General features: G+C 36.3%; 1 protein-coding gene across 1 annotated transcript in view; it reads left to right on the forward strand.

The window, feature by feature from the left end:
• ABCA12 (ATP binding cassette subfamily A member 12) overlaps positions 1–25,803 on the forward strand; it is a 165,389-nt gene that overhangs the window by 115,374 nt on the left and 24,212 nt on the right. The window contains exons 24-38 of the mRNA XM_054586173.1: positions 5,616–5,945; positions 7,013–7,082; positions 7,171–7,305; positions 8,109–8,255; positions 9,181–9,367; positions 11,490–11,708; positions 12,889–13,085; positions 13,726–13,886; positions 15,285–15,521; positions 15,862–16,012; positions 18,480–18,732; positions 19,338–19,424; positions 20,232–20,325; positions 23,208–23,335; positions 25,246–25,333. Of these exons, the coding sequence (XP_054442148.1) occupies positions 5,616–5,945; positions 7,013–7,082; positions 7,171–7,305; positions 8,109–8,255; positions 9,181–9,367; positions 11,490–11,708; positions 12,889–13,085; positions 13,726–13,886; positions 15,285–15,521; positions 15,862–16,012; positions 18,480–18,732; positions 19,338–19,424; positions 20,232–20,325; positions 23,208–23,335; positions 25,246–25,333 (2,484 nt within the window). The remainder of the gene's footprint in view (positions 1–5,615; positions 5,946–7,012; positions 7,083–7,170; positions 7,306–8,108; positions 8,256–9,180; positions 9,368–11,489; positions 11,709–12,888; positions 13,086–13,725; positions 13,887–15,284; positions 15,522–15,861; positions 16,013–18,479; positions 18,733–19,337; positions 19,425–20,231; positions 20,326–23,207; positions 23,336–25,245; positions 25,334–25,803) is intronic.

Consider the following 25,803-nt stretch of genomic DNA (forward strand, 5'->3'; position numbering starts at 1 on the left):
CATTAGACACGGACCTAGACCTAGACATAGACCTTGACATAGCCATAGATATAGGCATAAGCATAGACATAGACGCATGGCTTATTTCTGCTCTCAGGAAACAAATTCTCTTTCCAGTATAACTTGTCTTCTTCAATTACCTACTCCTCTATCTCCCACTAATTCATAATTTATAGGCTAAGAATTTCATGTTAAGCTACTGATTAAGTTAATAATATAACAATGGAAGATAGTGTCTAGGATGTAAAGAATGGACTCTTCTTGAGCATATTCTTCATCATTATCCCCAAATCCAAAATATCTTACTTCTTTTCAGAATTTATAAAAAAGCATTGTGTGATTTTTGGATTGTATTAGAATAGAAATTATTTTACCTTCTCATCCTAAAATGAGTCCCTTCTTACACTCATGAGTGAAGAGAAAGCAGAAACGTTTCAAAACTGGAACACAATAATTATTGCAAGTCCTGGCTGACAATCTGAAATAATGAGGTTAGAGTAACCTGTTAGTCTAATTGTACTTTTCAGACTCACTTTACCAGTCCTTCTAGGCAATTATTTATTTCTCCTTACAAGATACAAATTACTGCTTCATATTTCTGTTAGTTCAGCATCTGGCTTCCAAGGTTGTCCTAAAGTCTGAACCTATATTCCTTGGCTTTTTTATTTAAATTCTGGTTGACCCTCACAGCTGCATTTTTAAATTTCAGTTACAAGTTTGTAAATGTCTCATCAATGGTTTGAGCTCAATTGTATTGAGGACTGGGTACAATGCTTTCTTAACTCCAATTTAAAAGCTTGGATCCATGCCTTGGACCATAATTTAGGTTACAAGTCTTTCCCTTATATTTTTCTTTCAGATTCCTGGTACTTAGAAATGAATCTTTACAGATTAAAGAAAAACTTTGAAGTAGAAAACCATGATAAAATCTAAATTATTTTCTACTTCAAAATAAATATCTGCCTTAAAAAATACTATTTGTGGTAGAAACATTCAGTAAATATGTGTGTGTATAAATACCCATATACACCTATACAAACTCAGAAACACATATGCACATATATACACATGATATATATATATGTAAAATACACACATTGTGTTATTTTCTGTTAAAGATGATACTAAGTGCATCTATGTATGTCACCAAAAAAATTGTCAAAGCCTAATGAAGAGTCCCTTCTCAATTTAAGACATGAAAGACATTTTAAACAATGAACCAGTTTCTGCTTGGTAGCTTTGTGTCTTCATTTTTCAGGCATCTACCTTCAAAATTTAACCACCTGATCTTGGGGGTCAAAGTTGTATAATGAAAGATCAGTGAACTTGGAATCAGAGAAAGAGGCTTTGAGTCTTCCAGTTCATACTCACTTGGGCCCAACCCCTTAAACTTTCTGAGTGTTATCATCAAACACTTCACTCAGCACTATATTTGCAGAATGTAGCTCTCTCACTGCCAGAACAGAGAAGACATTCAATTATACGTATTTTATCAGTTCCAGGGTAATGATTTTTTTCTACACATTTTAAAACCTCTGAAATTCGGATGTATTTGATAGGGTGTCATAATTTATTTGGCAGTGATTTTTCTTTCTTGCTTGCATGTAAAATAATGGCACAGCTTAAAATCCGTGGTGTCCTAAATTCAAAGGACTCTGATCTATTTGTGAGATGAATGAAAGGAGGTGAGGAACGGATGGAACATGCCCAGTGTCTCCTGCTCAGCCTCCCTCTACTGTCCACAGTTCTAACCTAACCCCCTCTCTTTTAAAGATAAAAAAGCTGAACTGAGAAAGTGACAAGTGACTTGCTGAAAACTATGGAGATAGTTAATGGTAAATCTGGCTAAGACTCAAGTTTCTTGACTTCAAATCACAGCCTACCTTCCCTCTCACAATCTAATTTTACCAGCATAGAATCTTAAGGACTTTTGAAGATGAGGATAACCTCTTAGGTTACCACAGATTCAAAATCACTTTTTAATGCCATTGTTTTTACATTTAGTTATGGTGTAAGGCTACCCTCTCTCTACTTCCTTCTATTCCAAATTAAATCAAAAGGGCAAAGGAAAAAAAAAAAACCTATTTCTTCTGTAATTGTTTTCAAATCTGGGCAAGAAAACCAAGTTAGTTGTTATTTCAATGAAACCATTAATCTTTGACCTACTTATGATACGACTCCAGTGAGTTCCTGTAACTTGCTAAGAAATTAGCACAAATATTATTGATAAATAAGTTTATTGATGAAAATTAAGACTGTAGTTTAAAAAATATTCAAAATATCTTTCAATTGGGTTTTCTTCTGCATTCCTTGGCTGGCTTGGCTTGTGGCTGAGACCGAGGCTGGCACTGAGCCAGGTGGATTGAGTGCCAGCCTGCAAACCAAAGGGTCACTGGTTCAATTCCCAGTCAAGGCACATGCCTGGATTGTGGGCCAAGTCCCCATTAAGGGGCATGTAAGAGTCAACCACACGTTTGTTGTGGGAGTCTCCCTTTCTTTCTCCCTCCCTTCCCCGCTCTCTAAAAATAAATAAATAAATATCTTTTTTTTTTTAAAAGAACCTGCTTTTATGACACATGGAAGAGTCTTTTTTAAAATATATTATGTATGTGTATATTATATATTATTTTCCTGATTTATGGGTTCATTTCATCAATTTGATCTAATATACATCATTTATGGGGATTTTAGTGCTCATATTCAGTTGGAGTTGCTCTTTCTCAGTTTAGACAGGTAAACTAAAGTATCTGTTGGCAGCAGAGATGTTACCAAGAACCATGCAAGGATTTTTAGTCTTTTGGTGCTTCTCTTTAGAGAACCTTTAATTCTTTTTTGACACGCATTACCTATCCCAGTAGTGGAAATTTGAAACATTCCAAGTAATGATCACAACATTCTGTGCATCTTACTAAAACAATATATAAATACCTATTGTCAAGAGAATTTTTAAAATTGAGGTAGAAAATATTATTCTTTACAAATTAGTGCTTGACATTCTTATTGAATTGAATAAGTAAATACTCAAGTAAATAGATGAATACTTACGGTTTCTTTCCCTAATAGCACTAATGCCGGTCCCTGTGCATAATCTTCCCCTGAATGTTGCAATCCATTTGTATAAAATCTTACCGAATCTCTTCTCATTATTTTCTGCCATAAACTGGGGAAGATTGTGGCCACTGTCCAGAAGGGTTTTCCTTGAGCAGCAGGTTATCAGGTATTGATGAATTGCTCTGGCAGGTTTGGGAGCTTGAGACACGTGACTCTGCTTCCAAAGCTGGCACCTGACAGTTGTCACTTTGAGGAGGAGCCAATGAGAGCCAAGAAAGCGTAGGCAACCCTTCTCTATGTGCATGTTCCATCAGCAAGTTTGATCTTGTTTATTAAAAAAAAAAGTTGGCAGTGAATCTGGATAAGTTATGGATGACTTACATGCTCTGAGTCTATATGAAAGCAGCTGTTCTCCTCATGGCATAAAATCCTGAAGTTTAACACTAAAGTTTGTTTCATGCTAGAACGGTAAGTAGTGAGTATTTTTGAAAGCACCTAACTGAATTTGTTTCAATCAAAGGCAATAGTGAGTCTTCAACTTTTATCAGTTCTTGAGAATAGGAATCTGATCTGGAGTCTCAAAAATTTCAGAATTACAATGATAAGCACTTTTAGTCCTGGTCTTTAGTCTTAGTCCTATTAGGTTTGTCAAATTATATTTTAACAAGGCTATGAATGGAGAATTTTCTAGATATATAAATGTGCTGTACTACAACTTTCAACTGACAGAAAAGGAAAACACATTTATGCTTATGGAGTCAGCTTTGTTTCACATCTTCAATAGTGTCCTGGATATTTTATATCCACTTTGTGAAACATATTGACATTGTCTCCTACTGTCATACATTGCAGGTAAATATTTTTGTTAGGCCACATAAAATTTGGTGGTGAATATTAACTTTGGAATAGCCACTTGGGTTCTTCCATAACTCCTCATTTAATTGAATTCAGATAGGCAGAAACTCAGTAAAAAAACAACAAAAAACAAAACAAACAAACAAAAAACCCTCAAAATACAAATAGGAAGAAAGGCAAATAAAGAGCTAACATATCATGATCATACTTGAATAGGTGAGTACTCTGAAATGTAGTCATGGAACATGATACAGTAATTATCTCAAATGGGTTAGGATACAGGGAGAGAATTTCTAAAATAGGATGTATATGAGGTCTTTTTTGACACCAAAATATAATTTTGTTTTCAATGATGGATACATAACAATTGGAGGAGACTTCCGTAGTGAATCTGCTCCATGCTGATTTTTTTACTTTGACGTACACATCCATTCCTATGGAAACATAAGTTGAATCTTTACAACAAAGGCTGATAAGACCTGGGAGGAGAGAAGCAATAGGGAGAAAAGAGGGTGAGGAAAGGGCAAAGTTAAGAGGAAAAGTCAGGGGCTTTTTCTCAGTGGTGATTAGCTTAAGGCCCACAGCTTAAACTGTTGGCAGTCAGGTAACTGTTTCCATGGTAACAACCAGCACCGCAGAGTTATCAAAATGTGGTAAGTTACAAAGGCAGAAAATAAAATTCACTCTCTTGCTTATAGAGCAAAAGATCTAGCACATTTCTTATTTTTTTCTAGACAAGTTAGGGTAAGAAGGTGGGGACTGTAAAGTTAGTGGGCTATTTCTCTTGGGTTATTTTCTATAAAATATTGGATTCAGAAGCTTAATATTAATTATGAATTATTAAAACTAAGACCCAGGATATCCAGGTTCCCCCAAAGTACTGCATGTCACCAAATTCAAGACAACCAGCGTCCAGGGGACTTTAGATCTTTCAGAATCCTTTTGACTTAATGCACAAATACATAATACTCATCTGTTTTTCTACCTTTGTAAATGCCTTGGCATCTATGAGTATCAAATTATAAAATAATATTAATTGAGAAAGAGATATAGAATATCTAAGATATGTGAGTTAATTTTGAGTGTATGCATGTCTTTTTGAAAACCAAGATGACAAACTTGACCTAGGCTGCCAGTGATTTTAAAGATGAGGAAGGTGTGGCAAAAGACAGAAAGTCACCTGTCAGTCTCCATGTTTTAAATTTTTAGAAATCAGGTCTGTTTTATTTTTCCCAGGAACATGAATATTGATTGTTTAGTAAAAAAAAAATGTACTTTTATTATATCAGTCCCAACATTGAATTTTCCACAGTTTTTCATCCACTGGAAATAATCTTGACTACACAAATGTCATTTTCATGTTGTAAAATTCTTCAGAGGATACCTAATTTAATCTTGAGACATCAGTTAGATACCAGTTATAAAACAGAGTTGTAAAAAAAAAGCAAACCCCTTCACTACCCAAATTATTTATTATTTCATTATATGTGGGGCACTTTGGGAGTGTGCAATCTATGATGGGCTGGAATAAATGTACATGTGAATATCATGTAGCAAGTATGGACCAGTACTGAACTTATGAACTTAGGGAAATGCCTACCTAATTCCTATGTGTGAGTGTTTCGTGGGCCTTCTTGCATGGCACCACGAAGTTGTTATTTGGGAATGTATCAGCTTAAGCAGCAGCTAACACTTTTTCCTTTTTACAGTACATGAAGATGATGGGTGTGAACTCCTGCAGTCACTTTTTTGCCTGGATGATAGAGAGTGTTGGATTTTTACTCGTTACCATTGTCATCCTCATCATTATACTCAAGTTCGGCAATATTCTTCCTAAAACAAATGGGTTCATTTTGTTCCTGTATTTTTCGGACTATAGCTTCTCTGTTATTGCCATGAGCTATCTCATCAGTGTCTTCTTTAACAACACCAACATTGCAGCTCTGATTGGAAGCCTCATCTACATCATTGCCTTTTTCCCATTTATTGTTATGGTTACAGTTGATGATGAGCTGAGCTATGTAGTAAAGGTATTCATGGTGAGTCAACTGTCACATGTAAGAAAAACGGGCCTTTTTTTTATTGTTGTTTTTAGACTCTCATACTGACAGTACATATGCATATTAAATTGTTTAAATTTAACAGTTTAGTGATTGCAAAATGAGCTTAACTGTCCTAATGATAGTCAGCTTTTTCTGCTTCGCTGTATACCACACAAGCACAAGACTATGTAAAGGAAGCACTTTTCCCATAGTTTCTAAAACCATAAGTTGATACTGTTCAGAAAGAGTTCCTGAAGAAGGAACAGTTAAAATATGTCACATTTTGAAGAGCACCAAGAATTCTGTCTTGATAAGCCTCTATTGCTAGAATTATTCTCATATATCAATGATTTTCATGGTTTTCATGGCATATGATATAACTTTTAGGCATAAAAACAAATGCATTGACAACACATAATTGATTTTGAATTACTTTCTTTTAATTCAAAAGTGCTCAATTAATTTAAGAATTTTAGTGAAAGCATTAAGATTATGAATTTTGAAAAGTAGAAATAAACCTCTATTGACTAAGAGTCATATTAAAACTTTGTTTTCCATAAAGAAATAAAAAGTGATAAATAACTTTCATCTAACTTTGACTACTGTGGGTTTAAGCAAAATTAAAATTTTTCATTTGTTGCAATAAGTATTCAATCAATTGCTATTTTAGTGTATTTTCTAATAATACTTCTGTTACCTAAAATCAATTTATGAAGTAAAAACATATTTTGGCCCTTTACATTTCACTTGGTTTTAGTCTTAACATTGTATTACTTTGTACTTATCTATTTTATAAATTGCTGAGCAACATTTAATAAGTTTAGATATATATTTTGGATATATGACAAATCTTCAAGTTATAATTTTCCTGCTATTGTTTTCTTCCATTTCCTCTTTTCTTTCAGAGTTGTAGCATGCTTGGTAAGGGACCTCTATATTTTTAATATGATTTTATCTACATATGTAGATAAAACTATGTCCAAAGTTTTCAGTATGTTAAGATCCATCTGGGTGAAAAGTATGAAACCTTCAAGAGCTCTGACTGCTGTTTGTTCTCTCCGCAGAGCCTTCTGTCACCAACCGCGTTCAGCTACGCCAGTCAGTACATAGCGCGATACGAAGAGCAAGGCATCGGTAGGCTCCTTTCTTTAAAAGTGGATTTTTATCGTTCCCAACTGCAATATATCTCACACAAGAATTAATATATGTGTTCCCTTTGTAGGTCTTCAGTGGGAAAATATGTACAGCTCTCCGGTTCAAGATGACACCACCTCCTTTGGCTGGCTCTGCGGTCTAATTGTAGCGGATTCTTTCATTTATTTCATTATTGCTTGGTATGTCAGGAATGTTTTCCCAGGTACGAACATACTTCCTACACATACCTGTTTTTTATGGTTGTCACCATATGAATTGACTAATATGTATTTTCTAATATTTGATTTACCATACGTAATCTTTAAAAGTAAATATTTAAATTCCAAAATTAACCAAAATTTTTTCAGGATGAGATAATGAACCTAAGGAGTTCTTTCTCTGATGTTTCTTAAAAGGGTGGAGTGAATTGAGAAGCATGGAATCCAGTCTTTCCAAGTGGGAGTATAAGGCAAAATCCAAGTTCTTCATTCAAAGGAGAATTTACCAAATTCTAATGGAGAATGACTAGTTGGGTTTCTCGTTTCTCCTTCCTAGCTCTCAAGTGGTCATCATTTTCAATGTGATTAGGAGTTTTCCATTAAGCTACATTTATATTTGCACAAATGTGTAAAGATAGAAATAAGATCAATGATTGCCTAGGTCTTAAGTGGGAGCAGGGACTCTCTGCAAATGGCCATGAGAGAACTTTTTGAAGTTATAGAAACGTTCTAATATGTGGTGATGGTTGTACGACTCTATAAATTTACTAAAATTATCTGGCTCTGTACTTACAATGAGTAAATTTTATGACATATAATTATAGCTCAATGAAGCTGTTCAAAAAGGAAAGAATTTTTTAAAAAACTATGTTTTTTACTTTGAAAACTGTGAGTGCTCTCTAGTTTTATAAAATATCAAAAAAAACACTTCTTCCTAAACTATATTTAGTAATCAGTTATTTAACTTTTGATGCGTAATGTTAACAATCAATTAATAGCTATTTTTCCTAATACATTTTTATTACAGGTACATATGGCATGGCAGCTCCGTGGTATTTCCCAATTCTTCCTTCTTATTGGAAGAAGCAATTTGGATATGCAGAGGTGAAGCATGAGAAGAGCAATGGCCTTATGTTTACTAATATCATGATGCAGAACACCAACCCCTCTGCCAGCAAGACAAGTAGGTCAACAACATACATTGTTATGAGAGAAGTGATATAAAATTTACATGACTAGTGATTTTAATTATGTTTTCCTAAATGGCAAGATTATGCTTTTCATCATGGATGAATATATCTACACATATGTGTTTGTACTCTTACAGAGATTAAATTGTGGCTTTTTCTGGGCTCATTAGCTCAGTTGGTTAGCATATGGTGCTAATTAGTCCAAGATTGCAAATCCCTTTGTGGTCCAGTTAGACTCACACAGAGAAAAATTTTCTTCCTTGGCCACAGTCTGCACCCCAAACTCCAGCCATCTGTCACTAGTCATAAGGAGTAACCAAGTAATAAGTATAGATAGATTAACATAACCTATAGCCAACATTGGACAAACAGTTCAAAGTTCACATCTTATTGACACTGGGTGAGTAGTGTCATCTTTATAAAGTAAGGATGACCCACATAAGTGGTCCTTTTGTGATACCTGAAGGAGATGTAGAGAGTAATTAACAAACTAGATTCTAGAAACCACAGGTCTGAGCTAATGAGCCAACCTTGTCACTGTAAAATCACTTCTTGTAAACATTTCTTTCATAAGTTGGTATTAACCTATCCAATCAGAGAGCCAAACCTTAGACTTTGTTTGAGTTTGTTTTGTTGTTTTAAATATTTGAGATTTGTTGAATCAAACAATGCATTATAATGATACTGTTTTCTGGGACTATATTTTCTGACAAAGAAGGGCCATAAAGACCTTAGAGAATGCAGTTCCACGTTCTCTAACCAGGTGAGGAGGCTAAAAGCTACATAGATCATTTGTTTCCAGAATTATATTTTATGTAGAGGGTTGTAATTTTAATTAAGGAAAAGTCCAACTCTAGCTGTGTTTTCTTTCTTGGTGAGCTTACAACACTTCTCTTGATTTATTTCCAGGTCCTGAATACATGTTTTCTTCCAATATTGAACCTGAACCTAAAGATCTAACAGTTGGGGTTGCACTGCATGGAGTCACAAAAATCTATGGCTCAAAAATTGCTGTTGATAACCTCAATCTGAACTTTTATGAAGGACATATTACTTCACTGCTGGGGCCCAATGGAGCTGGGAAAACTACTACAATGTATGTTACTTTATAATATTTATTGTCATGGAAGCATATTATTTGATATTTCCTCAACTCTTTAAAAGAAAATTAAAGCCATTATATCTTCCTGGTGGATTAAGATGGCTCAATTTACATACTGAAGAAGTCTAAACCAGAGATCCCAAACCATGAGAACAAAGCCAGAGCAGGCTCACTAGACAAGATTATTTCTTCTACCTGGTACTGGCCCACCCAGTACTTCTTAAAATGGTTAATTCGGTGCCAATATTTAAAAATAAGGGAGTTTTCTATTTAAAAAATATTCTTGGCATCTCTTAGATAAAAAGAAGTTTTGGCAACATTGAGTCCACAGTCTTGGGTTGGGACAATTGGTTGGGGCATATTAGTGACTTTTCTCTTAAAGGATATATCTGCTTTCTGGGTTATTTCTGGTCCTTACCAATTCATACAGTCTCATGTGCCCAGCCTGTTTCATTTATTTGCGTTCTGCCCTGGCTCACATATAAACTTGAGTTTACACGGTCTGGTATAAACACACTCAGCCCCAGCTGCTCCTTCACAGGGAAGCCTTGCCTTGATTTATAAAGAAATGAAAGAATTGCTGGCTCTCGTATACAGATCAAAAAGGGCAGAAGGGGCACATGGGCTCTTCTTTCTCAGTCTTCACTTACCTAGCATTCTCCTGAGTCCAAATGGAGAAAAGATTCAAATGTTTTAAAAGTGACAGCATTTAGATTTTTTGGTTGTTGTTATTCACCTCCCACACTCCACACTGCTTATCTGTGAGTCAGCTCCAAGATGCTGTTGGTGCTGTAGACTTTATTTGAGAAAAAGTGTCAGTAGCTGGATATCCTATTTAGTATCTTTATGAGTAAATTCAGTGACTGCCAAAGTATATTCAAATTAATTTATTTTGTAAATAAAAGGGGGAAAAAGAAGGTCATGAAGTGAGTGAACAAGATGTAACCGTATTATATAACCTGTTTAAATTCAGTGTTGGCTTTCTAGTGTGAACAGAATGCTTAAAAGGCAAGATTTCTAATGGACAATGAGAAGCCAATGAGGAAAAGAGGAAGAGAAAGCTTTCGAAGAGGCTGTCATTTTAACTGATAAAGTCACCACCTTTTTCTTCTGAATATGAACCTTGAATATAAAGAATGAAATGTGTTATATGTGTTTTAATGAGAAGGATTGCCCATTGTATTGATTCACTGTTTAATCCATAGTAGTCGCTGAAGTCCTTGGCACTTGTTAGGCACTGAGATAGAGCAGTGAGAAAAAATCCTTTCCCTGACCTCACAGAGCTTACCTTTTAGTGAAGAAAATGGATATCAAATATTTGCCCAGTTTACCAGTCATCTAGAAGATGGCCAGGAATTATCTAAGTGAGAATAGTCTAGTCACAGGGTGGACAGAGGAATTGGAGATAGCCAAAGAGCATGCAAGAATAGAGTAAGAGGTCTACGGCAGCTCAGGCAAGTGGTGACGGTGGCTTGCCCTATGGTGTAGCTGGGAAAATGGAAAGATGTGGGTGGAGTTATGAGAATAAGAGAGGAAGAAGATGCAAAAAGAACTGGAACTGAGGTGTGCGGCCACTGTATTAATTCACTAGATGGTGAAGGAGATAACACCAATGAGGACAGGTTTAAGTGCAAGGACAGTAAGTTAGTTTTAAACATGTTGAGTTTGAGGGCCCTGGGAGATATCTTCTGGGGATGTAACATTGCCTGTTGGATATATGAAGCAAGCCTGAAACTGAGTGACGAGATCAGGGCTCACAAATTTGGAACTCACAACCTATCGACACTATCTGAGACCAAGGAAATACACCAGTTTGCTGAAGGAGATAATGTACGGTCAATTAAAAAGGCCAACCATTTCTGTCATTATTACCACCACTACCCCGCCAATACTATCATCATCATTTTGTAGTGTTTATGCAAAACCCTAAATTATCAAGAGCTTAAAAGTAATTTTTATTTTTTATTCCCATTTAATACTATTTTCTTTCACAGTTTGACCTTGCCTAAGGAAATAGACTAATAACATTTGTCTGCTAACAACTGAATTGTATTTATTCCTAAAACCTAGCTTCGATGCTTGGTTTACGCTAACTTTATCATTTCTCTATTTCCAGCTCCATGTTGACAGGGCTGTTTGGGGCCTCAGCAGGTACCATCTTTGTTTATGGAAAAGATATCAAAACAGACCTACACAGTGTACGGAAGAGCATGGGAGTCTGCATGCAGCACGATGTCTTGTTTAGTTACCTCACTACCAAAGAACACCTTCTCTTATATGGCTCCATCAAAGTTCCTCACTGGACTAAAAAGCAGTTGCACGAGGAAGTAAAAAGGTCAGTTATGGTAGGATAGAGAGTATGCATCGGTAACTCTACTCACAGAGAAATCAAGCTCCTGTAATAATACCAATAGAAAACATTTTCTCACAAACCAATTGATTTTTAGTTTTTCTACTTCTCTGATATTGAATACACTTAATATCATATAAAGGAATTGTTGAAATCTCTTCAACTCTGGTTCCTGCATTGCCCCAAATCCTCTGTTTCTTATCTCCATGGCGACTATACCGGTCCAAGCCTCCTATCTGGACTCCCAGTTTCTATTCTCCTTTATATAGTCTATTCTTCAAAGAGCAGCCAGGGTGACCTTTGTAAACTGCAGATCAGAGCATGCCGCCCCTGAGATCAAGACCCTCTAATGACTTCTCAACACTCTCAGTGTGGAACTCAGTAATGTCTTTATCCAAGCCTACCTTCAAGAACCTACTTGACCTGCCCCAATATCACTTCTGATTCATTTCTTTCTAGTCTCCCAACATTCACTCTGCTCTAGGAACACTAGCCCAGTTGCACATTTGATTATGCTAAGCCTGCTCCAACCTCAGGGCTTCTCACTTACTCTTTCCTCTCTTAGAGCAGCTTTTCCCAAATAGCCATTTGACTTACTCCTCCAGTTTCCTGGTCTCTGGTGAAATGTCGCCTTCTGAGGAGACCCCCGAATATAAAATAGGTGCTTAAATAGCATGCCAGGCACTATTTATCTCATGTACCCTGCTTTATTCATTTTTATTGTGCTTATCACCACCTGGCACATTATAAACTTACTTGGCAATATGTTTGTCAACTAAATTTTCTCTACATCTTTCCTGATATGCACACATACTAGAAATAATCTCTTTATGGGTAGGAACATTATCTGCTTACTTCTTTCCCTCAGCACCTAAAACAGAGTCTTGCACTAAAAGGCCAGGCACTCTATAAATATTTGTCAAATGAATGAATAAAATAATGAGCCATATATTCCTTTATGTTGTTTCCTGAGCATTAATTTTATAACTTGAACTAGATGATACATAATAGAAAATTATGTCATGAATTTTCAATAGTTTATTGCACCTTGCTGAGCACATAATGGTTGTTTAGTGAATATCTATCATTTAGGGTACTTATTATGTTTTCCCAATATTTAAAAAGCCTATCTGTAAAAAATAACCACCGTACATTATTTTTGAAGGACTTTAAAAGATACTGGACTATATAGCCATCGTCATAAGAGAGTTGGAACATTGTCAGGAGGCATGAAGAGGAAGTTATCCATATCCATAGCTCTCATTGGTGGATCAAGGGTGGTCATTTTGGATGAGCCATCCACAGGAGTTGACCCATGTTCTCGCCGAAGTATATGGGATGTTATATCCAAGAACAAAACTGGTATGAGTTCCTTCTTATAACTCCTCCACACAGCAGTCATAAGTTTGCTTTCTGGGATGCACACAAGCCAACTGAAGCCTTTCTGTTTATGGTATCCATCAAAGGCCTCGCATGGGCTCTTCCTTGTCCCAAGCCTTCATTTCTCCCAACTAAACTTCTGGATCAATTAGTTAATATCAGTGTAGTGCCCACTGTGAGCTGACCACTTAACTGGCCTTTCTGAGAGCATGCAATTCCAATAGAAGTTCCAAGTTCTACCTAGAGGAACTTAGAATCTAATTAGAGATATCAAACATACACAAATGAAAATAAACTGAAAACAGACTAAATAAGTGGTAACAGGATGTGAAGCAAAGAGCAATATTCAAAAAGTCTTTAAAATTACTGCTTCTTCATAGTGGTGAACAAAACAGTGGGGGGTGGGAGAGTCGGAAGGAGAGAGAGAGACCTCCAAATATCTTAGGAACAGCTCTGAATTTCTCTTTGATCCTTTTGGAAGCTTCTTCTGGTCAGTTTTTCTGTTAGCTCATTCCATGTGAGTCTTCCCATAAATCACAAGATTTACTTCTGCTAACTCTACATATCTTGGAAACTGTATTTTCATTTTTTATTCTTGGTTGTTCCACTCTGTACTTTCAAGCCAGAACAATCATCCTCTCGACACACCACCTGGATGAGGCTGAAGTGCTGAGTGACCGCATCGCCTTCCTGGAGAAGGGAGGGCTGCGCTGCTGTGGGTCACCCTTTTACCTCAAGGAAGCATTTGGGGATGGCTACCACCTCACGCTCACCAAGAAAAAGGTTTGTAGGAGGGAAAATATACCTGAGTATTGGGTCATAAGTTAATTTTGTATGAAACGGAGGTAGGCTCTCTCCAACGTTATTCATTGCTAGAATTCACTATTAGTATGTTAGAATCATATTTCTCAATCCTGAGCAAGCCTCAGGACACCTGGAGGTCTAGGGAAACCCAGACATCTAGCCCCACCCTAACAGTCTCTGATTCTGTAGGTCTGTCTGGGATAAAACTCCAGAATTTACTACATTTCTGATTAGGTCCCAGGTGGAGCTGCTGCTACAGGTCTGGGATCACACGGTAAGAACCATTGTGTGAGGTAAAAAAAATGATTTATGTCCTCAGGTTACTGATGAAGAATCAGCCCTTTATTTTCCCCAGCATTTCATCCTATAAGGCTAAAAGTTAGATTTTCTGTTCTATCCAAAGCAAATGAAGAAAATATGCCTTCATATATTCACTCTCTGATCAGTACTCCTCAAGTGGCAGGGTGGAGACCAACTCAGGCAGACCAATGGTACTATTCTTTACATCTGTGAAGATAAAAAATGCTGACTAAGGATCCCTGTAACTGCTAAGATGGCATACAGTGTATCAAATTGTGCAAGGCATATATTCCTTCTGTCAGGTTTTGACCACTACCATTTATTTATCTAATCATGTGGATGTGACTTCCAAAACATAAAAAGTAGTTTCTTGTTATATTTATCAGAGCATTCAAAAATTGTTGTATTAAGTGTGTGTTACGCCTTATCACATGCCCAAGACACTATTCTAAGCATTAGGGATATTTCAGTGAACTGATGACATTAAAATCTCTGCCCTCTTGGAGTTTATATTCTAATGAAGTATGGAGAATTCAGGCGATACAACTGATAAGTATATTATTTAGTTTATTAGCAGGTGATAAATGCTACAGGTAAAAATAAAGCAGAGGAAGACCCTTACGGAATGCTGCATGGTGCATTTTAAGAGGAGTAGTAAGAGCAGGAGCCTCTGAGACAGTGACATTTGAGCCCAGAGTTGGAGCCAGGGAGAGAATGAGCCATGTCACTATCTGGGGGCAAAGAAGCAACTGTAAATGCCCCAAGGAGGGGCTGTGCCTGAGCCTGACGTGCTCTTAACACAGAAAAGAGACTGTGTCTTGAAGAGACAGGGAGGATGGTGGGCAGTGAGGATGGAGAAGGGATGCAGTGAGATGGGAGAATGGAGCCAGTAGAACAGATTTTTGCGTACAACTCTAAGGACCCCCAGTGGGACGGGGAGCCCCTGAACGAGTGATAAGAAATCTGAGGTCTGGGGTGGCCTAGAAGAATTCACTACCCTCTGATTAGGGCCCTGGGACACTACAGGACAACAACAATGGGGTATTTAACTTCTGTTTCTTTTCTCCTCTTCCCTAGAGTCCAAATCTAAATGCAAGCACAGTGTGTGACACGATGGCTGTGACGGCGATGATCAAATCACACCTCCCTGAAGCCTACCTCAAGGAGGACATTGGCGGAGAGCTCGTTTATGTGCTTCCTCCATTTAGCACCAAAGTCTCGGGGGCCTATCTGTCACTCCTCAGGGCGCTGGACCATGGCATGGGCGACCTCAACATCGGCTGCTACGGCATCTCCGACACCACTGTGGAAGAGGTACACCAGGACGTTTCTTAAAGCTCATAGAATTGCGGTTCTCTTAAAATAAACCTTACAAATTTTTTTAAAAGGAAAAGAAATATTTTTAAATGAACATTTCATAAAATCTTAAAATTCTCTCAGTATCATTCTTATGTAAGACTAAATTCTGAGGGGGAAAAAGAAAACATGTTGCTCCAGTTAGAGAATACCTATTTTTCTTACATACAAACATGTTTCCTTAAATCAAACTTATTTGTCTTGATAAATGTGATAAGAATTCAAAATCAAAATTGAGCCAAGAAACTAAAGATATGCATATTTTATGTTAATGAAGTGTTCTGTCTTTTCTTTCTAGGTCTTTCTGAACTTGACTAAAGAGTCACAAAAAAATAGTGATATGAGACTTGAGCACTTAACACAAAAGAAAATTGGAAATTCCAGTACCAATGGCATCTCAACTCCAGATGATTTATCTGTGAGCAGCAGCAATTTCACAGACAGAGATGGTATAAATCCAATCATATGTTTTGTTTAATTTCAGTAAATGACATAAATGAGAAAATTCACATGATAGATTTTGATTTTTAAAACTCAATTTTAAATTGTCTTTCTAAATTTAAAAAGCTTAAAGAAATATAAGCTTTCTCTTTTTAATATAAAATATTTATTCAAAAATATATTTTTTTAAGTTTTTATTTATTGATTTTTTTTAGAGAAAGAGGAAGGGAGGGGGATAGAAAGAGGGGGGCGAGAGAGAGAGAGAGAGAGAGAGAGAGAGAGACATTGATATGTTGTTCCACTGATTTATGCATTCACTGGTTGATTCTTTTATGTATTTTGACTTGGTGACCAAACCCACAACCTTGGCATATCGGGATGATGCTCTAGCCAACCGAGCTACTGGGCCAGGGTCTCTATTTCAAAAATATTTTGAGAATGTTGAAGATATTCCTTACTAAGGCAATGATGAATATTCCTCTCCCCACCAGTAGTCATTTTCAACAGATAACTCACAGAGATCTCAGATTTGTGTTCAACTTAAAATCCTTCTTGTAACTGGTACTATTGCACAATGGACAAAGTAACCTTTTAAAGTAGTTTGCTCACTGTTATTAGACATGTCTGAGTGGAGATAATAGTCATCAAGAAAAAGTTAAAAACATAGTCATCATTCTTCATGGAACCTGACTGGAAAGCACGTCTAACCTTCCCACATCTCTGAACAATTCAGGTGCTGAGAAAAAATTCAGGCTCTGAGCAAATGCTTTTGGAGAGGGTCTCTGAATTGATGAAGTTGGACCCAATGACTGTGGCTCTATAATAATAGGCCTCTCCTCCCAATTTTTCACACAATATATGTTTGAAAAATCATGTTTCTTAACACAACTTTGAGGAATTGAGCTCTTTTGAAAATAAATTCTATTCAGTTGTTCTCTTTCTGACAATTTATTCCTTTGAAGACACTATTTATTTAAGGAAGCATATAGTAAAATATTGTATAAATAATGGAGTATTCATTTCAACAGTTTGTTTAAATTTATAAAAACCTTTAGAAACAGAACTTTTAATTAAGCACTTGCCTGGCTCTAAAACTCAGCAAAGGCAACCTCTAATGTTTGTATAATTCTGGAACTTGGAAGTCTCATTTGTTCTCTGCCATATTCCTCATATATCATCTTTTGCAGAATATAATTGTCTAGTTCATAGAATTGAGGACTTTGAAAGTGGTCATCTGCTTCAGGAAGTAAATTGTCTCATAATTTGAAACTCTTCTTCAGCCAAAACACCCATTATTGACGTTATATTTTAGAAATTGCATTTGTTCTGTTTGATACATCTGTAAGTCATCATCCACCTGTAATTTTTCAAGAAACAGAAAAGCATACTAATTAACTTAAAGTATTTAGCTCTGTCTACAATTCCCCTCTGCAGAGATATGAGTTTGCATTTAAACTTGTTCACATTTTAAAATTAGAGTTCATTTTAAATTAAGCAGCTTTGTATTTTTCCTTATCAGCTAAATGAAGATCATGATTTTTTGTGCTGCATAATTTGTGAGGAAGAATTTTAAGTACCCACAGAGCTGACAAATACTGTCATCTCATCACATGGCTTGCTTGGCGGCAGACCTTAGGAACAAATGTTACATTTGATTTTATTTTTTAAGGGGTGCTGTTGGAATTATCAGTTGTAAGGACACTGATGAGGAAACAGGTTATGGCCTCCACAGCTGCTCTTACTCTTATAAGCCATGGAATTTTTCTCGGCACCTGAAGAGCATTTCAGATGGGACAAGGGTAGACATTTTGCCTGATAAGTTCTTTTTTGTGACTCAGGTAGTAAAAGTGGAGTTTTGAAAAGCCATATAATTACTCCAAATTTCTAACAAGAATGTAGTGAACAGGTGTTTGAACTAGAATTATTCTTTAGAGGAGAGCATTTTCCTTTTCTCCCATTTAAGGTGAATCCATTGGACTTCACATCAAGAATGAGAGCCAATGAGACTTCTAATCACTAAGTTTGCCAATGTGGGAATGGGTTCTTAGATTAGGTTGATATTTGGGTTTCCATTTATTTTATTTGAATTCAATCTCTTGGTAAAAGCAATCTCTTCAGTATTAACAATTAGTAATGCATAGTGAGCTTTCATGGAGACTGGAGTTTGGGGACAATATTCATTTATGAAATTCTAGATATCCCTTCGACATGTAAAACTACTATGTACATGATAATACTATTTTGCATATACTGATTTAGAATTTTCAAAGCACTTTTGCATACAGAACTAAAAGATAAAGAAGCTCAGGCTCAAAGCTGATAAATACGGAGCTGAGCCCTAAATCCAAATCTTTAAAATATACGATTTTCCCACCATATCACGTTATATTATCTACCCATAGGTTTTGAAGTAGCTTTAATATCTGATTTATGGGGACTCCCCAGAACCATATCAAGTCTCTTTTTCTTCATCAGACAAAATCCTGACACGAGGAGAGAGGCTGGATGGTTTTGGACTCTTACTGAAGAAGATAATGGCTATCCTCATCAAGAGGTTCCACCATACCCGCAGGAACTGGAAAGGCTTCGTTGCTCAGGTTGTCCTCCCCATTGTCTTCGTAACCACTGCCATGGGCCTCGGCACGCTGAGAAATTCCAGCAACAGCTACCCAGAGATCCAGATCTCCCCATCTCTTTATGGTACCTCTGAGCAGACAGCCTTCTATGTGTAAGTTTCCTTCCTTTACCTACAACGATCTTTCCACCTTGCCTCCAGAGGTACAGTGGTGCCTAGATGAATGCAATGGAATGCTGAAGAATAAGGATTTAGAGGCCACAGTACCTAATTCTACCAAAGGATTGGGCAGTTTGATTCATTGTGACGTGACACGCCTGTTGCCAACAAATAACTTTTAAGAGTTTGTGTGTTTGCCAAAAATTGTTAGAGTAGATCTTTATTTGTAAGAACTAGACTTGAATCAAGAGAGCCAGGTTAGGTATGACTTCCCAATCTATTAGAATATATAGCAAATAATTTTTTATTGGTCTAACAGATTAAATAATGTCTGAATTTTGTATAACATCATGTTACATATACAATATGTAATCACTAAATGCAGATGACAATCAAAAGAATAACAAGGCAGCCAAATGGAGATGTGTGGGGTTTTTTTTCCTGTGACACTTTTTATCTCTGTGATTAAGTGTTAGATTTTTAAAACAACAGTCTCCTCGAGAGCCTATCTCATTTTCTCATATTATTCATGAGCGGGAGGTTAATATGGGAGACTAGTGAAGGACTCATGAATCTGTTTCTGTCCTTTAATGTTGCAGGAATTCTAACCCAAGCACAAGAGCCCTGGTCTCAGCAATGTGGGCCTTCCCTGGCATCGACAACGTGTGTTTGAATGTCAGTGATATGTAAGTGGTTCTTGTCCTTTCTCTTCTTTTCAACATTCCACTTTGTGTGTGCACATGTATGGGTGTGTGTGAGGGCGTGTGGATGAGTGGATGTGTATTATTTGGCTGGAGAAGGGCAGCACAATGACAGAAATGTGTTTAACGGGTATATTCTGTGTTCTTTATTTCATTCCCTGGCTACACTGTAATAATAAACACTAGACACTTTATAATTTGTAAAGGTCTTTTGTGTATGTATTTTCATTTCACAATCACAGCAACCCTGTGAATTACTAATCCCATTTTTAAGATGAAGAAACCAAGGCTCGTAGGGACTAAGATTCTTGTATAAAGAAATTTAGGTAGGAAGTTGTACAGCTCAAGCTGAGCCCATGTATTGACTCCAATTCCCAAGCTTTTGCACTATCTAGTGTTGCTTATTCAAGTCTCCAAGCTAGTACATAACACATGTAAACCTGCCATTAACACATAATTTTGCTAAAGTATTCCCTTCCTGTCAGAGAAGAAAATGAAAAGAACAAAGAGAAGAAAGTGGTCAAAAAGCCCCATCCTGCCATACTAAGACAGTTCACCGAGCTTAGGTTTTAATACGGTTTAATTACTAAGTGCTCTCCCTCAGCTTCCCCAAAAGTGTCAGATTACTTGAAAATTTTTTCTCTTTCTTAATTGCAATGCACATTCAACTAAGAAAAACATTCAGTAATTTGTCCCTAGGGCCTGAATTTAATATCCGATATTTATTTCTATGCACACACATAAGCATGAGAAGGCCACATACCTCACTTCCATACCATTTTTTACTTGTAGGAGGTGCTTAGAAAAAGACAGTTTGGGAACATGGAACACCAGTGGAGAACGTATCACTAACTTTGGTGTTTGCTCCTGTTCAGAAAATGTCCAGGTAAGATGGAATTCAATTTTAGTGAAGTAGGAAAAAGAAAGAAAGAAATATCAAAAACTTGAAAGATCTATCTAGGTTACCCAAGAGTCGATATAATTTTATTTTATGGAAGCTAGTTGCTCAGAGATGTGGACCTATGCAGCTCGAAAATACTGGCTTTGAACTTATGGTCACTGTTGTAAATCCATCTCAGGACAAATTTCCAAAGGTAGGTCATTCTATGATGGTCTTCGTGGAAACTAACCGAAGATGAATTTTTGGTTTGAGTTCAGCTCTAACCAGAAAGCTCTATATTTCATACAGCAAAATGCCACCATAACTGTCATATTTGAAAACACAGTGAAACCGCCACCAGAGTGGTCGGCTGGGGAGTCAGTAATGGAAGTCCACGACAGAACTCCCTCCATCAGCAAGCAGCACCTCCAGAATGCAAGAAAAACTCATGTCCTGAAAGAAACAGAAAAAATTGTCCAATTATCATTTACCCTCTCTGTATTCTATACATACACACTGTAGGCCTATTGATTCAATAAACTTTTAAGAAAACCCAATGCACTGGGGAAATTAAAGATAGTAGATGAAAAGAGATCACTATTAGTCTTTGAGAGTCACTGTGTTGTCAGCCTCCTTCCTCATGGGGAGGAATCTAGCAATATTTTCTTCAAAGTTCTCATATGACTGTACCCTGAGCTCTCTGTACAATATGTTAGAATGAAAATGTTTTCAGTAAACATTTTTTGTGTGTTTTCATGCAAGGCAGTTACTAACAATAAAAGCTGAGATTCAATGGTCATCCTTTTGAATCCTTGCTTATTTAAATAATAGTTTTACCTGGTACTCAAAGAGTTTTCTAACCTCTCTTCTAATCTATTTAGTTTCTGAAATTCTTTATCTTTTTGTTTAGTTACAATAAAAGTCAATGAACAGTATTTAAATTTGGAATCTGGATACTTCTTTCTAATAAAAAAAGAAAAACCCCAGGAGATTTAAAATTTTTCAACATAATACTCTGCTAAGGAGAATCTACATTTGTGTTAGCAGTTTCTAAAAGTGTTTGGCAGTATCTACTAATGCTGAAGATATACATGCCATACGGGACCAGTAATTCCATTCTTATTATATACCCACCAGAAATGGGAATATGTTTACCTAGAGACATATACTAGAATATTTATAGCAATATTGTTCATACTAGTCACCCAAATTCCCACTGGCAGTAGAGTGAAGAAATCGAACGTAATGTATTTCCACAATGGAATTTTCTACACAAGAAAATGGGAGTAATTGATCTGCAACAACATATCATATTGGAAGAGTCTCACAAACAAAAAACGAGTAAAAAAGCAAATACAAGGAAGTACATATATTATGATTCCATTTATATAAAATGCAAAAACAGGCAAAACTATCCTGTGCTGGTTACTCTGTAGCAGGTAGTGACTGGAAGGGAGAGTGACGAGGGTAGCATCTGGAGTCCCGGCCTTGTTCTGTTTCCTGACCCAGTGACTGCGTTCGTGGGTTCAGTTTGCCAGTTCACCAGGCGGTATACATTTTAATGTCTGTGCTTTTCTGTCCGTGTAATATAGTTCATTAGAAATTGAAGCTAAAGTGTTACGCTGCATATGTAGGGGTATCTTCTGATTTGTGAAACCAGTCGCATTCTAGAATGTGATCTTCTGGGGGATACAACTTGGTGCGATTCAGCAGTTAATTTTTAGAGCAACCTGCAGTCCTAGGCTCTTTGTACACATGTGTGGGGCTAACCTCAAGGTGAGGGACATTGTGTGAAGGGATGGAAGGAAAAACTGGAAAGGTGCTAGGTTTTTCCCAAAATACACTTCATGGCAGTGAGTCATGGGAAGCTTCAATGAAAAGTTTGTGGTCAGGAAGTGTAGAAAGCTACAAGCACAAAAATAAGTATTAAAATGAAGCTCTAAGATTAATTAATAGTAATGTACCAGAGTGCTTAATTTTAACAAATGTGTAATTATAATGTAAAATTCTAACAATGGGGCAGACTGGGCAAAAGGTCTACAGGGACCCTGCATTATTTTATATATATATACACGTATATATATAAACATTTTTTATTTGGAATAATTTTAGACATATAAGTAAATATTAGATTTAGATTTATAGAAAAGTAAATTGGATTTGGATTTAGATATATGTAAAGCTGAACTCTGACACATAGGTTTGGGACCTTAAAAATAATATAACTCAAACTTTTCATCCACTGCTGTTAGACCCTGAGACCCTGAGACCTTAACCCTCTTATCTTTTCAATTTGGGGCAAACATTTTTTTTCTTCCCTGTGAATTATTGAGGGGACTTTGAATCATCTTAGTGTTTAGTGTTATTTTCCAAACATATCAAGCTTGCCAGTACAGTAAAAGAATAGCTGTGTTCTTTTTTGACTTTAAGGGAACCCTAGACACATGTATAAGCTTTCTCTATATAATAACTCTTTGTTCTAATTACTTGGTTTAGGCAAGATGCTTTCCTCAAAGCACTTTAAAGTCACAAACAGCCCTGGCTGGTTGGTTCAGTGGATTGAGTGCCAGCCTGTGAGCCAAAATGTCGCTGGTTCAATTCCCAGTCAAGGCACATGCCTGGGTTGCAGGCCAGAGGCGTGCAGTCAGGCACGCCTGGGGGCATGCAAGAGGCAACCATACATTGATTATTCTTTCTCTCTTTCTCCCTCACTTCTCCTCTCTAAAAATAAATACATAAAATCTTTAAAACAAAATAAAGTCATAAACAGATGTCCCCCTCCACCAGCGGCAATTAGACAATTCATGAGACTGAAGGTCCTTGACATTTTCTATTTGATTTGCACTGCATTGGCCACAAAAAATTTAATTTTTAACTTTATTTTTCAGGAATGTCCTAAATTTAACTACTCTCCACCTCACAGAAGAACCTACTCTTCCCAAGTAATTTATGACCTAACTGGGCATCGCTTGGAAAATTATCTTATATCAACTGCTAATGAGTTTACTCAAAGAAGGTAAAAATACTCTGTTAAACATTTAATTTTGCATATCTTGCTTTCTAATTTTAATGGTAACTGCCTTCTGATCTTGAGATAATAGATGCTAATGTCTATTGATTATTTACATGGCTAAATTATCTGTTTTATCTAAACAGCTTAATGTATTTAAAATTTAAGTAATGACTCTAAATTAAGATTCTTTTGAGCAAATTAAAAAGCGCTAACTTTTTGGGGGGGGCCTCAAAAATGTATTGTAAATGTGTCCATTTTTTTTCTTGAACAAAAAAAATAGCTATTGAGTGAATTATGCCAACTTGGAGAATTTTAAGGCACTGCCCTTGGTAACAAATGACCTTAGTTCCAATACAAATATCTGCATGTGGATAAAATGTGTGCATGTGTAGCAAAGCCCTGGGCAAATCCTTAAGTCATTTAAGCATTTGACATGGATGTAAGATGGATAGGCTTGCATTTGCAAAAACATGGACAGACCTAGAGGACACCATGCTAAGTGAAGCAAGCCAACGCAGAAAGACAAATACTGCGTGATTTCACTTATATATGGAATCTAAACTAGTCAAACTCATAGAAGTAGAAAGTAGAATGGTGGTTGCCAGAGTTTGGAGAGAGGGGGAAATGGGGAGGTGCTGGTCAAGGGATATAACAGTTTCAGTTATACAAGGTGAATTGATTCTGGAGAGCCAATTAACAACAATGTGACGAAGTTAGCAATACTGTGTTGTACCCTTGACATTTGCTAAGAGGATGGACCTTAAGAGTTCTCAACACATACACATAACACACACAAAGAAAATGGTAACTATGTGAGGTGATGGGTATGATAATTAGTTTGACTATAATAATTATTTTGCACTACATATCAAAACATCAAGTTGTGCACTTTTAATATATACTGTTTTTGTGTTTTTTGTTAATATATCACAATGCAGCTGGGAAAGAGAGGAGGTGGTTGTCTTACAATAGCTGCTCTTTTCTCCTTTCTTCTATCTCTACCCACTTTTATTTTTTAATGTACATAAAGGACTAACAGCTGTAAAATAATTAAAATCCATAGATAAACAAAAAAGAAAAAATAATCTCTCTCTCCCCAAACACAAACACTATTGATTTGTTTATGCTTCCAGAAATTTCCAGTCAGAGATACATGTAAAAATTTCCTACAAAATTTGGTCTATTCTAGAACCCTTTTTTTTTAAGTGAACATTATGCTATAGTGTTCTTTGCATGCCGAAGCTATGGTTATGGCATCATATTTAGGATGACAGTCACAAGAAGATTGTATCAGTGTGACTGCACCATTATTTATTTAACCAACCCCTATTGGAACAATTAAACTTCTCTCTTCTTTAAATTGCTACTTGGATTTTTTAAATTCACTTTGTATTATTAAGAGACCAGGAATTAATGGGTAGTTAGAGAGACAGAGCTCACCTTTGAATATCCAGGAAGAGAAAATATATGGCAACAGGGGACAAGCTAAGGGAAAAGTGTGGTGAACAGAAGAAATGGAATCATTCAAAAAAAAAAAACAAAACTGACATATCTTTTTAGTATTAGATCACCTACAAAAGGCTTTTTTAAGGGCTAAAGTCTTAAGATTTTTGAAATGGCGTAGATTCGGTTAAGTTGGAGGAAATGGTGAGGTTATATGTCATTGATTATCAGAATAATTACTCCATATTTGCTATTGTTTAGAAGGACTTTTTACTTCTAGTCATAATGTACATTTTAGACTAAAATACAATAAAATAAATTGATAAAAATATAAAATATTTGTCAGGCAGTATTTATTGCTTATTGTAAATGTGTTCCTAATGGAAAGAAAAGACTGTGCTCTTAACCATTTTAGGTCTATTTATGACAATTTTATCCACTAAAACAAATATAAATTTTATTTAATATAGATATGGAGGTTGGAGTTTTGGGCTGCCTTTGACTAACGACCTTCGTTTTGATGTAACAGCAATTCCTGACAACAGGACACTTGCCAAGGTAAATTATGAACTTCCTTCTGGGTTGTCATATAAATGAGAGGATGTGAACTTGAAATGTTTGAGCGTTTTTATGAGGTAAAAAAAACAACATAGGTACAATCAATTTGGAAAGCAGTTTGGTATAACACATACCCGAAAGCACAGCGATTTTGGTCCTGTGTACTTATCCCAGGGACACATGTACACATAAGTACCAGGTACATATACAAATATGTCCATAGTCATGTTTCTCACATTAACTCAAAAAGCAACCCCAAGTGCCCATATGCAGTAGAATCTTTTAGCAATAGAGATGAATAAACTCAGTTCTATATAATATACAGGGTAAATTCCAAAACATTATTAATAAGCAAAAGAAAAGACAAAAAAATACATAATATAATTGCACTTACTATAAACTTTGAGATTAAGCAAAACTTAACCATATTGTGTAGGGGCGGGAAAATTATGATTTGGAAGGACAGAGAG

Source organism: Pteronotus mesoamericanus, unplaced genomic scaffold, assembly GCF_021234165.1.
Source record: "Pteronotus mesoamericanus isolate MK-2021 breed Mesoamerican mustached bat unplaced genomic scaffold, CSHL_Meso_final contig_90, whole genome shotgun sequence".
Classification (NCBI taxonomy): domain Eukaryota; kingdom Metazoa; phylum Chordata; class Mammalia; order Chiroptera; family Mormoopidae; genus Pteronotus; species Pteronotus mesoamericanus.